This window comes from Panthera onca, chromosome B1, assembly GCF_046562875.1.
Source record: "Panthera onca isolate mPanOnc1 chromosome B1, mPanOnc1 haplotype 2, whole genome shotgun sequence".
NCBI classification, from domain to species: domain Eukaryota; kingdom Metazoa; phylum Chordata; class Mammalia; order Carnivora; family Felidae; genus Panthera; species Panthera onca.
In genome coordinates, this window is record NC_138342.1 from 103,132,592 (window position 1) to 103,149,973 (window position 17,382).

General features: G+C 35.2%; 1 protein-coding gene across 3 annotated transcripts in view; it reads left to right on the forward strand.

Annotated features, from left to right (window-relative positions):
• The window catches only part of BLTP1 (bridge-like lipid transfer protein family member 1), a 213,980-nt gene that overhangs the window by 78,811 nt on the left and 117,787 nt on the right, over positions 1–17,382 (forward strand). For all 3 annotated transcript variants that reach the window (XM_078445786.2, XM_078445781.2, XM_078445787.2), the window contains exons 23-26: positions 625–804; positions 2,999–3,127; positions 10,195–10,314; positions 11,006–11,286. In XM_078445786.2, the coding sequence (XP_078301912.1) occupies positions 625–804; positions 2,999–3,127; positions 10,195–10,314; positions 11,006–11,286 (710 nt within the window). The remainder of the gene's footprint in view (positions 1–624; positions 805–2,998; positions 3,128–10,194; positions 10,315–11,005; positions 11,287–17,382) is intronic.

Sequence of the window (17,382 nt, forward strand, 5' to 3'; positions counted from 1 at the left end):
CCCACGGACCGTGAGATCATGACCTGAGCCGAAGTCGGACGCCCAACCGACCGAGCCATCCAGGCGCCCCTGTTTTTTACTTTTTAATATTTTTACAATTTATTTTTATTTACTTTTTGTAGAGAGAGAGTACAAGTGGGAGAGGGGCAGAGGGAGAGGGAGAATCTCAAGTAGGCTCCACACCTGGTGCGGAGCCCAACATAGGGCTTGATACCACGATGCTGGGATTATGACCTGAGCCAAAATCAAGAGTTGCATGCTCAACTGACTGAGCCACCCAGGCGCCTCTCTTTTTAATACGTATTTTAATCTTATTATTCCAGCCTTCCCACCAAAGACTGGTCTCTTATATGCCCCGTCCGTCAGAGTACTAGTTCCTTTTTATTCATTGAGGCAGTTATCAGAGAGGTCTCATTCTTTTTAGGACTTTGCTATCTTGCTTTGCTGTTGGACAGTATGGATACTGTCACTAAAGGAGCTTAAATGAGACTCCTTATGGATCCTTAAGTCATATTTTCCGGATAGCATGATTTTACTTAGACTCTGGAGAAAAAAAAAACAAAACAACTAGAAATTACAATGCTGATTTTCTTGTACTTCTTACGGTCTTACTATTGTTTTCAGCAGCGACCCTCTGTGGATGAAGTACTCCGGGAAGGTCACATCAATTTGTCGGGTCTCCAGCTGAGAGCACATGCTATGTTCTCAGCAGAAGGTCTTCCTTTGGGAAGTGATTCTTTAGAATACGCATGGTTAATTGATGTGCAGGCTGGAAGCCTTACAGCTAAGGTCACAGCACCACAGGTATGATGCTCTGACTACTTTTCTTCCTTTGCTCACCCACTTCACCAAGAGTAAGTTGTATACCTGTTTAAACGTTCATTGCATTTTCACTATTGGCATTCTGATGGCCAGACAACTCATTGCCTTTTGGATTGGAGTCATTCTTGCCATTCAGAATTGTCTTAGCAATGGATGAGTCAGAGACAAGTTTTACTTTTTGAGTCACATAATATTGACGGGTGTAATGTTTTATAGTTCTTCATAATGCTTTCAAGATCGAGACTTTGGGAAAATCTCAGTATGAGGACTGTTCTGGAAATTTTATGTATTCTTAAAATTACATTAGTTTGCTCACTGTTAAAATTTTCTTTTCCCAGTATATGGAATACTTTTTTAAGAATTTTTCTTTCTTGTTTATTTCTTAAGTAGGATTTGAAAATATTATTTATGGTGTTAAGGATTAGGTAGCTTGGTTTTTTTACTTGTCATATCTCAAAGCAAGATAACGTCATTTGTATCTGCTATTAATGACGTGGATATTGATTTAAAAAAAATAAAAACAAATTTACTAGTTAGTAAACCGATCTAGAGTGTAGGTTGTGATCCTTCTGGATAAAATCCCCCTCCTCTTCATTGTTGCCTTATTCTTTATGACTCAGAGGTCATAAGGATTATTTAGTTCTAGAAATGGACCACTGAAATTTAGCCAAATAACCATGTTACTGTAACATTTCACCTGTTGAGCCACATATTTTTTTAAATGATTTTTTTAAATGTTTATTTATTTTGAGAGAGAGAGCACACACAGGGGAGGGGCAGAGAGAGAGTGAGGGAGAGGGAGAATCCCAAGCAGGCTCCGTGTTTCCAGCACAGAGCCCAATGAGGGGCTTGAACTCATGAAACGTGAGATCATGACTTGAGCCAAAATCAAAAGTCATATGCTTAGCCAACCGAGCCACCCAGGCGCCCATGAGCCACATATTTATAATATGCATACTTTTTGTGGCATTTCAAAAGTTTGGAATGTGGTCTTGAATGTGTTAAATGTACATACTCAATTTTAATAAAAGTTACAGAATGTGTATGAATCATTTAGAGGTAGGTAGTAGCAACAAGAAGGTGGATGAAGACTCTAGGTGCCTTGTATATTTGTAACCAGTTTTTGTAAGACAGCACAAATTAAGATTCTAGAAATAAGAAAATGGAATTGAAAAGGGATATTTTATATAAAAGTGGATAAAGAAAATATATAACAGAATATATAAAAGCGGATGAAAAGAAATATTCAGTCCTGACTGCCATGACGACTGTCTTCCTTTATTATTGTCTGCTATCTCTTTTCTCTAATGTACAAGTAAAACTGAAACATGTAAAAAATAGCTTGTTCTTTAACAAACATGGAATAAAACCATGCTTATCCTGCTAAACTGGGCACAATTCCTTTAATCTAACAATTGTTAAAATCTCATATGTTTATAAGTTCTTATTACAACACAAAACATTTCTCTTCTGCATTAGAATTTTGGCATCACTATTTCAGTGAGTGTTTCATGAATCCATAGGTGCTTTTAATGTTTATTCCATCCTTTGTATATTTTAAAAGTAAAATTCATGTTTTCCAATAGTAGAAATTCGTACTTTTTTTAATGGAATAATATCTGTCTATCCATGTTTCAGTGTGTTTATTATTAACACCTTTAAATCAATTATAAAATGAAGGTAGTTTTGTAAACTGAAGATTTGATGAAGAATTGATATATTCTTCAGTTTCTATTTACATAAACAAAAGTGCCTTAATCTTCAAAATACCTGATTTTACGAAATTGTAGCTCCCTATGATAGTTAGATTCAAATTTCAGATCAAAGCTTTATTATTAGATAGAAATTTTAGGTGTTTTTCTGTGCAGAGGATACTAGTTAGTCATTTAAGAAGGAAGATATAACCTCGAAGAAAAGTACATACTTTGTGAGTTGTTCAAGTTGAATTTTTCATTCTCACGCATTCTGTCATTCACAAATGAAAAGTCACATAAACTTACAAATGATGTCAAGGTAGAAAAATCATGATTCTGGCTAATAAATAGATTATGTAGCAGCAAGTATAAAATAGCATTTAGGTTCTTTCAAGCTGGATTATTCTTGATAAGCTTTAGAACTGTGAACATTTGTTTAGATTGCTAACACTGCTGTCAACCTGTCACTGCTTATTTTGTAGCTGGCTTGTCTCTTGGAGTGGGGACAGACATTTGTTTTTCATGTGGTATGTCGGGAGTATGAGCTGGAAAGACCCAAATCAGTAATAATATGTCAGCATGGAATTGACCGTCGGTTCTGTGAATCCAAGGTATGTTAACAAATATGTTAGCAGTATTGTAAACATTTATGGATTTTTTTAAATGAAAGATTGATGTATCAGCTTTAAATCAAATGCACATGGCCAAAAAGTAAACATATAGTTCAGTTTTCTCAATTAATGAAATTATTTTTCAGATTTGTAGCCAGTTGTTATTTAGTTGTAAGCATCTAACATATGAGGTAATTATTAAAACAAATTCACAAATAAATGGTGATATAAAAATTATATCTAACCTCTTAAATTTTTACGATAAACTCTTGTTTTCTTGCATTATTACACTCTTTCAGTTATGGCCATATATTTATGTAGAAGATTAAGAAACTGAAGCAAGAGGAAGGTTAAATTCCTTACATGACCTTGTTTATATGACTGTTAATATACCTGTTATACCTGTTCCTCTATAAGGTGGCTAGCAATGCTGGCATTTGCCAAGAAAACATGGCAGTTTCAAAAAAAAAAAAAATTTACCCTAATCTTATAACAGAGCTAACTATCGTTAACAGTTTAGTTTTTGTTTCTAGTTTCTTCTGTGTATTTTTTTCCTTTTTTTTCTTTTGTTATACACACTGTTTGCCATTACATTAGTGTGAATTGAAAACAATTCATCCTGCTTTTATTCATCCTCCAAAAAATCTATAACCTATGCTTACTCCCAACAATAAAGGAAACCATTGTAACTGGCGATAAAATTATTTTTTTCTTGCTGTAAAACACATTGCCAGGATTCAGGGAATCCTCAGTTATGTGTCAACAAATTAGTACCTTATGGATAATTCACACATCTTGCAGGCTTCTCCTCCTCCCTTTTTTTTTTTTTTTTTTTTTTAAAGACTCAGAGCTTTTATGCTGCATTAAAATCTTTAAGAATCAACTTTAATGAGGCATAATTTACATACAATAAATTAACCCTTTTTAAGTTGTACAGTTGGAGTTTTGATACATATTTTATCTATAAGGGTATAACCATTACCATCAGTGAAGACCTAGAACATTTGTATCACCTTAGAAAATTACTTTGGGTCCCTTTGCCATCAGCTATTCATTATTCCATGCAACCATTGGTGTGCTTTCTGTCATTTCAGATCAGGTATTTTTAGGTCTGTTTTGTGTGGAGGGAACATACACACCTTTTATTGCATTTCATGAATACTATGGGGTTTTTTGTTTTGTTTTGTTTTGTTTTTACACATTGAAGGTTTGTGACAATCCTGGGTCAGGCACATCTATCAATGCCATTTTTCCAGCAGCATTTGCTTACTTTGTGTCTCTGTTTCACATTTTTTTTTTTCTTTTTAATGTTACAAATTTTATTTTGCAGTGTATTTTTTTTTAATTTTTAAATTTATATCCAAGTTAGTTAGCATATAGTGCAATAATGATTTCAGGAGTAGAATCCAGTGATTTATTCCCTATGTATAACATCCAGTGCTTCTCCCAACAAGTATCTTCCTTAAATTTTTTTTTTTTAATGTTTATTTATTTTTGAGACAGAGAGAGACAGAGCATGTATGGGGGACGGTCAGAGAGAGGGAGACACAGAATCTGAAATGGGCTCCAGGCTCTGAGCTGTCAGCACAGAGCCCGACGCAGGGCTCGAACTCACGGACCGTGAGACCATGACCTGAGCCGTAGTCAGCCGCTTAACCGACAGAGCAACCCAGGCGCCCCACAAGTATCTTCCTTAATGCCCCTTACCCATTTAGCCAATCACCCCACCCACAACCCCTCCAGCAACCCTCAGTTCTCTGTATTTAAGTCTCTTATGTTTTGTCCTTGTCCCTGTCCCTGATTTTATGTTATTTTTGCTTTCCTTCCCTTATGTTCATCTGTTCTGTATCTTAAATTCCACATATGAGTGAAATCCTGTGATACTTGTCTTTCTCTGACTTAACTTATTTCACTTAGCATAATACCCTCTAGTTCCATCCATGTTGTTGCAAATGGCAAGATTTCATTCTTTTTGATTGCCAAGTAATACTCCAGTGTGTGTATGTATGTGTGTGTGTATATATATATATATATATATATATATATATATATATATACATATACCACATCTTCTTTATTCATTCATCTGTCAATGGACATTTGGGCTCTTTCCATACTTTCCATACTTTGGCTATTGTTGATAGTGCTGCTATAAGCATTGCATGTGCCCCTTTGAAACAGCACACCTGTATCCCTTGGATAAATACCTAGTACTGCAGTTGCTGGGTCATAGAACATAGAACATAGTTCTGTGTTTAATTCTTTGAGGAACCTCCATACTGTTTTCCAGAGTAGCTGCACCAGTTTGCATTCCCACCAGCAGTACAAAAGAGATCCTCTCTCTGCATCCTCGCCAACATCTGTTGTTGCCTGCGTTGTTAATGTTAGCCATTCTGACAGGTGTAAGGTGGTATCTCATTGTGGTTTTGCTTTGTATTTCCCTGATGATGAGTGATGTTGAACATTTTTTCATGTGTCGGTTGGCCATCTGGATGTCTTCTTTGGAGAAGTGTTTATTCATGTCTTTTGCCCATTTCTTCACTGGGTTGTTTTTTGGGTGTTGAGTTTGATAAGTTCTTTATAGATTTTGGATACTAACCCTTTATCTGATATGTCGTTTGCAAATGTCTTCTCCCATTCTGTCGGTTGCCTTTTAGTTTTTCTGATTGTTTCCTTCGCTGTGCAGAAGATTTTTATCTTGTTGAGGTCCCAGTAGTTCATTTTTGCTTTTTTTTCCCTTGGCTCCAGAGACATATTAAGAAGTTGCTTCAGCCAAGGTCAGAGAGGTTTTTGCCTGCTTTCTCCTCTAGTATTTTGATGGCTTCCTGTCTTACATTTAGGTCTTTCATCCATTTTGAGTTTATTTTTGTGTATGGTGTAAGAAAGTGGTCCAGGTTCATTTTTCTGCATGTCACTGTCCAATTTTCCAAACACCATTTGCTGGAGAGATTGTCTTTATTCCATTGGATATTCTTTCCTGCATTGTCAAAGATTAGTTGGCCATACGTTTGTGGGTCCACTTCTGGGTTCTCTGTTCTGTTCCATTGATCTGAGTGTCTATTCTTGTGACAGTACCATACTGTCTTGATGATTACAGCTTTGCAGTGCATCTTGAAATCCAGGATTGTGATGCCTCCAGCTTTGGTTATCTTTTTCAGGATTGCTTTGGCTATTCGGGGTCTTTTCTGGTTCCATACAAATTTTAGGATTGTTTGTTCTAGCTCTGTGAAGAATGCTGGTATTATTTTGGTAGGTATTGCATTGAATGTGTAGATTGCTTTGGGTAGTATTGACATTTCCACAATATTTGTTCTTCCAATCCATGAGCACGGAATATTTTTCCATTTTGTTTTTTGTGTCTTCTTCAATTTCTTTCATAAGCTTTCTATAGTTTTCAGTGTTATAGGTTTCTTACCTCTTTTGTTAGGTTTATTCCTAGGTATTTTATGGTTTTTGGTGCAATTGTAAATGGGATCGATTCTTTGATTTCTCTCCTGTTGCTTCATTATTGGTGTATAGAAATGCAACCAATTTCTGTGCATTGTTTTATATCCTGTGACTTTGCTGAATTCACGGATCAGTTCTAGCAGCTTTTTGGTGGAACCTTTTGGGTTTCCCATATAGAGTATCATGTCCTCTATGAAGAGTGAAAGTTTGACTTCCTCTTTGCCTATTTGGATGCCTTTTAATTTCTTCCTTTGTGTTGTCTGATTGCTGAAGCTAGGACTTCCAATACTATGTTGAATTACAGTAGTGAGAGTGGACATCTCTGTGATGTTCCTGACCTTAGGGGGAAAGCTCTCAGTGTTTCCCCATTGAGGATCATATTAGTGTTGGGTCTTTCATATATGGCTTTTATGATTTTGAGGTATGACCTTTTTATCCATACTTTCTTGAGGGTTTTTATCAAGAAAGGATGCTGTATTTTGTCAAATGCTTTCTCTGCATCTATTGAGAGGATCATGTGGTTCTCGTTCTTCTTTTATTGATGTGATGTATCACATTGATTGTTTGTGGATATTGAACCAGCCCTGCTTCCCAGGTATAAATCCCGCTTGATTGTGGTGAATAATTCCTTCAGTAGATTGTTGGATCCGGTTGCTAGTATTTTGTGGATAATTTTTGCATTCATGTTCATCAGGGAAATTGGTTTGTAGTTCTTTTTAGCAGGGTCTTTGGTTTTGGAATGAATGTAATGCCGACCTCATAGAATGAGTTTGGAAGTTTTCCTTCCATTTCTATTTTTTGAAACAGCTTCAAAAGAATAGGAGTTAATGCTTCTTTAAAGATTTGGTAGAATTCCCCAGGAAAGCCATGCAGCCCTGGGCTCTTGTTTTTTTTGGGGGAGATTTTTGATTACTAATCCAGTGTTTTTACTGGTTATGGGTCTGTTCAAATATTCCATTTCTTCCTGTTTCAGTTTTGGTAGTTTATATGTTTCTAGAAATTAGTCCATTTCTTCCAGATTACTCAGTTTATTGGCATATGATTGCTCATAGTATTCTCTTATTATTGTTTGTATTTCTGCAGTGTTGGTTGTGATCTCTCCTCCTCCTTTCTGATCAAACTGGCTAGGGGCTTATTAGTATTGTTAATTGTTTTAAAGAACCAGCTCGTGGTTTCATTTATTTGTTCTACTGTTTTGTTTTTTTTTTTTATTTCAATAGCTTTGATTTTTGCTCTAATCTTTATTATTTCCCATCTTCTGCTGGTTATGGGTTTTATTTGCTGTTCTTTTTCCAGCTCTTTAAGGTGTAAGGTTCAGTTGTGTATCTGAGACCTTTCTTCCTTCTCTAAGAAGGCCTGGATTGCTATATACTTCCCTCTTATGACTGCCTTTGCTGCTTCCCAGAGGTTTTGTGCTCTAGTATTATTATTTTCTTTGGCTTCTATGTACTTTTTAATTTCCTCTTTAACTTCTTGGTTAACACATTCATTCTTTAGTAGGATGTTCTTTAGTCTCCAATTATTTGTTGTCTTTCCAGATTTTTTCTTATGGTTCATTTCGAGTTTCATCACGGTGTGGTCTGAAAATATGCATGGAATGCTCTCGATCTTTTTGTACTTGTTGAGGGCTGATTTGTGTCCCAGTATGTGATCTATTCTGGAGAATGTTCCATGTGCACTCAAGAAGAATGTGTATTCCATCTGTGTCACATTTGGGTAATTCTTGCAATATTTCAGACTTTGTCATTACTATATTTGTTACAGTGATCTATGATCAGTAATTATGACTTGCTGAAAGCTCAGATGATGATTAGCATTTTTTAGCAATAAAGTCATGTACGTATTTCCTATTCATATGCTGTGGCACATTTAGACTATAGTAAATAGTGTAAATGTAATTTTTATGTGCACTAGGAAACAAAAAAAATTATTTTATCTTTAATAATATTTTTAAATTTTATTTTAATTCCACTATAAAAACATGTAGTATTATATTAATTTCAGGTGTACAGTGTAGTGATTCAGCAATTCCATATATTACTCAGTACTTATCAAGAGTACCCCTAATCCCCTTTGCCTATTTAGCGCCCCCTCCCCCCCACTGCTTCTCTAGTAACCATCTGTTTATTCTCTATAGTTGAGTCTTTTTTTGTTTTCTCTCTTTTTCCTTTTATTCATTTGTTTCTTAAATTCCACATATAGGTGAAATCATATGGTATTTGTCTTTCTCTAACTGGCTTATTTTGCTTAGCATTTTACTCTCTAGATCCATCCATGTTGTTGCAAATGGCAAGATTTCATTCTATTTTTATGCTAATATTCCATTGTATACACACACACACACTACATCTTTATCCATTCATCTGTTAGTAGATACTCGGGCTGCTTCCATAATTTGGCTATTATAAATAATGGTGCAATAAACATAGTGGTGCATATATCCTTTTGAATTAGCGTTTTCATAATCTTTGAGTAAATACCCAGTAGTGCAATTACTGAATCATAGGATAGCTCTATTTTTCATTTTTTCAGCAACCTCTATACTGTCTTCCATAGTGGCTGCACCAGTTTGCATTCCTGCCAACAGTGTTTTTTCTCCACATCCTGGCCAATACTTGCTGTTTCTTGTGTTTTTGATTTTAGCCACAAAAAATTTATTTGACTTGCTTTATTGCGATATTTGCTTTATTGCGGTGGTCTGGATCCCAACCCGCAATATCTCTAAGGTATGCCTTATTATTATAGAAAACTGATTAGAAGACAAGACACCTGTGTTCTAGTCCTAGCACTGCCTCTAATGAGCAATTGCATGTTATTGAGCCAATAATTTACTCAGTGCTGCCATTTCCCGCAAGGAGTTCATTGAAGTAGGTGATATGTATGTTTTCTTCCAACCTAACCATGACCAAATCTGTTTTAGGAGTAAAGCAATGTTGGGGCACCTGGGTGGCTCAGTCGGTTAAGCGTCCGACTTCGGCTCAGGTCATGATGTCACGGTCCGTCAGTTCGAGCCCCGCGTCAGGCTCTGTGCTGACAGCTCAGAGCCTGGAGCATGCTTCAGATTCTGTGTCTCCCTCTCTCTCTGACCCTCCCCCGTTCATGCTCTGTCTCTCTCTGTCTCAAAAATAAATAAACATTAAAAAAAAAATTAAAAATAAAAAAGGAGTAAAGCAATGTTAAATTTCTGTGGATTATTCTAGACGTCATAATAAAATTTACAGTTGACATATTTCTAAAAAGAAGATTGTGTGTGTGTGTGTGTGTGTGTGTATAATATAGAGTACTCATAAGAAAATCTTACAATTTTAAACTGCTGTACAGTTCTTATAATCCGGTGACACTTATTACTTACCAGTTTACTTTGACTATGTGAGTTTCAATAATAAGTTATATATGTATTCTGTCAATTTAGACCAGCTACTTGCCCATTTGAATGGAAATGGTACATGCTTACTTATGATTAGTTTCTAATTGGCAAGACTTTAATCACTGATGATTTCATTTATCATTATAAAAAATGAAATTTAATTGACTCCTTTTTAAAAATACACATGTAGCCAGAATTTTATTTAATAAGTATCTAAATGGTGAAAAATTAACTCATTTCATTTCCATTTTAGTTGAGCTGTATTCCTGGGCCTTGCCCAACTTCAGATGATTTGAAATATACTATGACTCGTTTAGCAGTAGATGGAGCAGATATTTATATTGTGGAGCATGGCTGTGCTACAAATCTAAAGGTACACATTTGTCCATTTCTTGGCTAGTGTAGTTCTTTTTCCTTTTTACCAAACCATACCTCCATTTCTTGAAATAGAACACACATTTATAATTTGCCATCTCACAAAACACTATAGAATCCCAAGAGATAGCTCTTGGTGTTTTGCCTGTCCGTGTTCTCTTCTGGTGTGTTTCTTAAGGCATACTTTCTTTCACTACTATTTCACTCTAACTGAATTATCATGACCTTGCTTTATGGCAGAGATGTAAACGTGTAGCTTGCTTTTATGGCAGGGATTAAATTGGCAGTGTTTTTAAAAGATTTGATTTTAAGTGCCTTTAGGTATTATATATTTATATCCTGCCTGGGTCTTGCAAACATCTATTTGCCACCTCTGCTTTATGGGTTACTGCTTAAAATTAAGCCTTATTAAGAGTCTGTAATTTTTATTACTTCCTACCCTTATAACTTTTCTTTCCTCCTTCTCTCTTTTGTTTTCCTTTGGACTTATGTTCTTTTCCTTTTATCCTCTTTTTTGTTTTTAATTGAATGTCTATTTTCATTCTGTTGCATTTATCTTTTCTGTTTCCCTTCTTTTTCTTCTTCTGTCTTTCATGCAGTTTGAAATAAGTGCCTATTCTATAGTTTATTCTAAGTTGATTAAGAATATGGAGACCACAGTTTTATTTCATTCTCTTCATTCAATTTAGATGGGTGCAATTCGAGTTGCGAACTGTAATCTCCACAATCAGTCGGTTGGGGAAGGAATAAGTGCTGCAATTCAGGATTTTCAAGTGAGACAGTACATTGAACAGTTAAATAATTCCAGAGTTGGACTTCAGCCTGCAGTGCTACGGAGGGCCTATTGGCTTGAAGCTGGGTCAGCCAATTTAGGACTCATTACCGTTGATATTGCATTAGCTGCAGATCATCATTCTAAACATGAGGCCCAAAGACATTTCTTAGAAACTCATGATGCCAGAACTAAGAGGTAAGTTAAATTTAAGGATGGTAATAGTCCCAAGCTCAGATGAAAATTAGCCTATAATTATAGAGCAAATTCTACTGTTAGGAATGGAATAAGAATATTTTATATAAAGACAAAATATGATTGTGCTGGGTACACCTCAGTGGATATATAAGAATTTGATACTTAAGTAAATACATTATATATCTCATCTGTGGTAATTGTGTGGTTGCTGGAAATAACATTGTTTTTTAATGTATTTCTAAGCTCATACTATGTGTATTAGCAGTGAAATGAGTTTAAACTATTGGTTCCCAAATAACATTTTATAGAGCACTATCCTCCTTTCTTTCCCATGACAGCCATCCACTTCCAATTCATCATTTCTAGGAAACATCATTGCTATCACTGTGTACTCTACAAAATTCCTTTTATGGGCCTTCATGACTGCAGGGGAGACTAAAAAAAAATATGGCACCTAATTCCTAAGGAATGGTTGTTAAGAAATAATTTTATCTGCCATTCAAAAAGTTGCCAGAGCCTCTTACTGACTCATGTCCATTTAAAATACCAGGACATGGGAATGCAAGCTGGTGCAGCCACTCTGGAAAACAGTATGGAGGTTCCTCAAAAAATTAAAAATAGAACTACCCTACAACCCAGCAATTGCACTACTAAGTATTTGTCCAAGGGATACAGGTGTGCTGTTTTGAAGGGACACATGCACCCCCGTGTTTATAGCAGCACTATCAACAATAGCCAAAGTATGGAAAGAGCCCAAATGTCCATCGATGGATGAATGGATAAAGATGATGTGGTATATATATATACAATGGAGTATTACTTGGCAATCAAAAAGAGTGAAATCTTGCCATTTGCAACTAGGTGGATGGAACTGGAGAGTATTATGCTAAGTGAAATTAGAGAAAGACAAAAATCATATGACTTCACTACTATGAGGACTTTAAGATACAAAACAGATGAACATAAGGGAAGGGAAACAAAAATAATATAAAAACAGGGAGGGGGACAAAACAGAAGAGACTCACAAATGTGGAGAACAGACTGAGGGTTACTGGAGGGGTTGTGGGAGGGGAGATGGGCTAAATGGGTAAGGGGCACTAAGGAATCTACTCCTGAAATCATTGTTGCACTATATGCTAACTAATTTGGATATAAATCTAAAAAAATTTAAAAAAATTAAAATAAATAAATAAATAAATAAATAAAATACCAGGTTAACTTTTTCCATCCCTATCTCTGCCATTATAAAGTTAATACGAGCTTATTTTATTTATTTTTATTTTATTAAAAAATTTTTAAAAATGTTTATTTTTGAGAGAGAGAGAGAGAGAGAGAGCAAGCAGGGGAGGAACAAAGAGAGAGAGAGAGACACAGGATCCAAGCAGGCTTGGTGCTGTCAGCACAGAGCCCGATGTGGGGCTGCAGTCCATGAACTGTGTGATTGTGACCTGAGCTGAAGTCAGACGCTTAACTAACTGAGCCACCCAGGCACCCCGAGCTTGTTTTTAAAATAGAGGAAACTATTCCGAAATAGAGGGAAATAATTTCCATAACCTTATCACACTGAATTTATCATATTTCTTACCCGTATTTTTAGTGTATCTTTCTTACACTTGAGATCGTCTTGTATTTATATTTTAAAATTCAGCATGTTGTATTAAACTTACACCCTAACCATCTGCCCAAATAATAGAAAATTTTATAAAGTTCCTTTCAAATAAATGATAATACACAATTAGAAAGATAAATTGTACTTTATTTAACCATTGCCCTTGTTATATTAAATATGTAGATAGTGTTTCTAAATTTATCATTTTAAATAATAGAGGAACGTTTTGCACATAAAATCTTTTCTCACATGGTCTTTAAATTCCTTTTATTTTTTTAACTATCTTTTTAATGTTTGTTTATTTTAGAGAGAGACAGCCTGAGTGCACAGGGGATGGGCAAAGAGAAAGGGAGACAGAATCCCAGCTCTGGGCTGACAGCTGCGCTAAGACGATGTGGGGCTCGATCTCACAAACTGTGAGATCATGACCTGAACCCAGATCAAGAGCCACCCAGGCACCCCTAAATTCCCTTTAAATAGTTTCTTTAGAAAGAGATGTGACGGTGCCTTTTGATATGCCTTCCCAAATTACTTCCCAGAAAGATTATTTCAGTTTATATTCCCAGTGGCTTTTAGGAGCATCTCTGTCTCACTGCATCTTTGCTGTCCTTTAAGTGTTTTATGAGAATTAAAACGTGGTATCTCTTTGTTTTATTTTGCATTTCTTTATTTCTGAGATTTACACTTTTTTTCATGTATTTATTGGCTGTTTTTATTTCCTCATTTGTAAATTGCACGTTATTATTCTGTGTATATTTATTTATTGGCATATTGTATTTCTTAAAAATTTTTAAGAGCTCTTTATATAGATTACCATCCTTTTAATAGTTCCTGTTGCTAATATTTTGCAAATTGTTTCATTTTTAATTTTTTTAATCTTACAGATTTTAATTTTTGTATATTAAAATATGTCAGTTTTCCCCTTTGTAATTCTTTTACTAATTTGAGAAAGTATTTCTTTTGCTAGTAATCCCTTGGCACCTGTATTTTCTTATTTTTTTCCTATCTTTTTTTAACTCTATCTGGATTTTTCTGCAAATATCTTCTCAAATACAGAAAAATTCATACCTAATACACATTTATTTTTCCATTTCATCACAAATGTTTAGGTATTTTTATCTATTAATTTTCCCGAAGAACTATTTTTTTAGTTAAAAAATTTTTTGAGGTTTTTATTGAGGTTACATTTATCTTTTAAGTTACTTTAAGATCCTGACATTTTATAAAAGTGAGTATGGAAGCTCATGTGTGGAGAATATTGTTTTAAAAACTTTGATTTCTTTGATAATTATTTCTCAGGAAGCCAGTTAATGTGAACAAAGCGCTTGCGTCTAATTAGCTGAGATGGTAGAACAAGGTGCTGATGAAGCTAAGGAGGTGGCATCATGTGATTCAGGTTCCAGGTGTTCAAGTAAATCCAACCATTTAGATTGGTTTCAGTGCTCTGATTGGTTAATAATTGTGAAGAGTCTGGGATTTTATCCTACTTGCAAGCTAACAAGTTAGCCTACCACAGTTTCATGGCTGCTGGCAGAAAACACAAGACCTCTGGCCAGAGACAAAGGACTTTATTACTTACAGCAAAAGCACTAGCCAGAGTCCTATGTGCTTGCATTGGTTCTCTGTGCCCTCAAAGTAGGGTTTCCAGATGAAATACAGGAAGCCCAGTTAAATTTGAATTTCAGGGGCGCCTGGGTGGCTCAGTTGGTTAAGCGTCCGACTTCAGCTCAGGTCATGATCTTGCGGTCTGTGAGTTTGAGCCCCGCGTCGGGCTCTGTGCTGACAGCTCAGAGCCTGGAGCCTGTTTCAGATTCTGTGTCTCCCTCTCTCTCTGACCCTCCCCCGTTCATGCTGTGTCTCTCTCTGTCCCAAAAATAAATAAAAACGTTAAAAAAAATTTTTTTTAAAAATTGAATTTCAGATAAATGATAAACAACAAATAACTTCTCAGTGTGTCATATTGCCCCATACATTGCATAAGAAAAACTTATTTACGTTTATTTATTTTGAGAGAGAGAGCACACGCGCGTGCGTGTGTGTGAGTGGGGGAGGGGCAGAGAGAGAGGGAGAGAGAGAATCCCAAGCAGGCTCTGTGCCTGATGCGGGCTCGATCTCACAACCGTGGGATCATGTACTGAGCTGAAATCAAGAGTGTAGTGCTTAACTGACTGGCTCACCCAGGCCACTTTTGTAGTAAGTGGAAGCAAGCCTGCTCTATTTCAGGATGAGACATTACCTCATCTTTTAAGGTTGTTTACTGCTAGTACATCCCTGAGAAGTGGCCCGGTCAGAGCTTCACTTTCTTGGCAAGAACAGGTAGGCATGTTTAGGCATATTGGTGATTGCCTCTCCTAGCATGTAGGTATCAGAGGTAACTCACTGATCTTCAGCTTTGGCTGGCTGCCTTTGTGTATATTTGATTCCCAGGAGTTTTGGGGCCTAGATATATTATTTTTTCATATAATTGGAGAAGTTGCTGGACACAAAGGTCATTAGTTTCTTTAGGTCAGTGTTTTTGAAAAGTATACTTCCCAAACCACCACCACCAGTGTGTACTTGGAACTTGTTAGAAATTTATATAATAAGACCTTACCACACTTCATTCAGAAACTCTGGGGGTGGTGCCCTGCTCCCCATATTGTGATAAGTCCTCTAGGTGATTCAAATGCAAGCTAAAGTTTAAGAACTAGTGCACTGAACTATAATAAAGGTAAGGAAAGGGAGCTTACATTTGTTATGCAACTTCTGTATTGCAGGTTTTATATCAGGAGCTTTACATATGTTATATCATTTAATCTTCAAAACAGTCTTATTAGGTATATCAGACCATAATTTTACATTTGAGGAAACTGAGGCTCAGAAATTAACATGTCCAAAATCCTAGAGTTATTAAGTGGCACCACTGGAATTAGAACCCATGTCTAGATGACAGCAAATCCATGCATTTTGCTAAGCTTTTTGCTACACAAATGAGGTAAAAACTGTGTGGAATATGTAAGATCTTTTATTTTGATGGTGCTTAAAATAGTTTGCTTAGTGACTGAATCTTAATACTTTATAATGGAGAAGTGATTTGCATTTGATAACATTTAATTGCAGTAATACCTCAAATTTTCACTAATCCTAAGGCTTTCTCATGTATTTTTCCTTCTGTCTTCTCTAGACTGATGTTCCACTTCTAACTTGATATATTTCATCTCATCTTTCACATCTCAAATATTACTTTTTGAAAGTTTCCTTCTTTTTCCTTATCACAATACCCTGTTTTTTGTTTTTTTTTTTATTACTTCATAGCACTCAGTATAATTTATGATTAGATATTTTTGTTTATGGCTTGTCTGTGCCTCTGTACTCTAAACTTCACATGGATAAGACTGTCACTTTCACCTAGCACAATACTAGGCACATATAGATATGTTCAAGAAATATAAATGAGTGAATGTAAAATGAAAATGATAATACCTATTCTGTCTTCCCTTGAGGGCCCTGAGGAGACAGTGAGATAATGCGTGTAAATATGTTTAGCAAAACAGACTTAATATGAGATGGTTTTATCATTTAAAGTTTGAAAAAGAGGAATAAAGATATATCTCCTATATTTGTATTATATTTTTTTAAGAAAGAGGATAGTTAATATACTGACAGGCTTATGTATGGACCACTCACAGAGCCTGAAGACTTTTACATACATTTTCTCCCATTGCCTTAATTCTTAATACTTCATTTGAAGTCCTTATTACAAAATTATTAGTTTTTTTCTCTAAAAGATAGAATGCATCATTTTGGCCTTATACATCATTTTGGCCTTATTGAGAAATAATTTCCTACTTGTCCCACGTTTATAGTATTTTGGTGTATTTACCATGTGAAATAGGCTGTGAAGTGCTAACGGTGATAAATTATTAAGTATAATCTATACCCATGGTTTTGTCCATTTTTTACATTAATGTTTAAAATTTTTAGTCCTTTTGAGAATATTTAAATATTCTCAAATAAAATTTAAATAAAAATATTTAAAACTGCTATTTTAAAATTGGATTTAAATGTCTGATCTTTAACATTTGCTTTTTCTAACATATATATATGTGTATATATATATATATATATATATATATATATATATATACTTAGCATATATATATATATATATATATATATATATATATATATATATGTTTGTAGCTTGTAGTATATGCTACATCTCTCTTCCTGTTCCTGCTTACTTTCATCTCACCATGGTGATATTGGGTTTTTGTTTTAAATGTTTATTTGTTTATTTAGAGAGAAAGCAGAAGGGGGAGGGACAGAGAGAGGAGAGAATATGAAGCAGGTAGGTATTGGGACTCAATCTCAAGAACTGTGAGATCATGACCTAGCTGAAATCAAGTCAGATGCTTAACTGTGCTACCCAGGTGCCTCCCAGACTGTTTTTTTTTTTTTTTTTTAAGAAAGACAAAATGGTTAAAAAGACATTCCACAATAAAAAT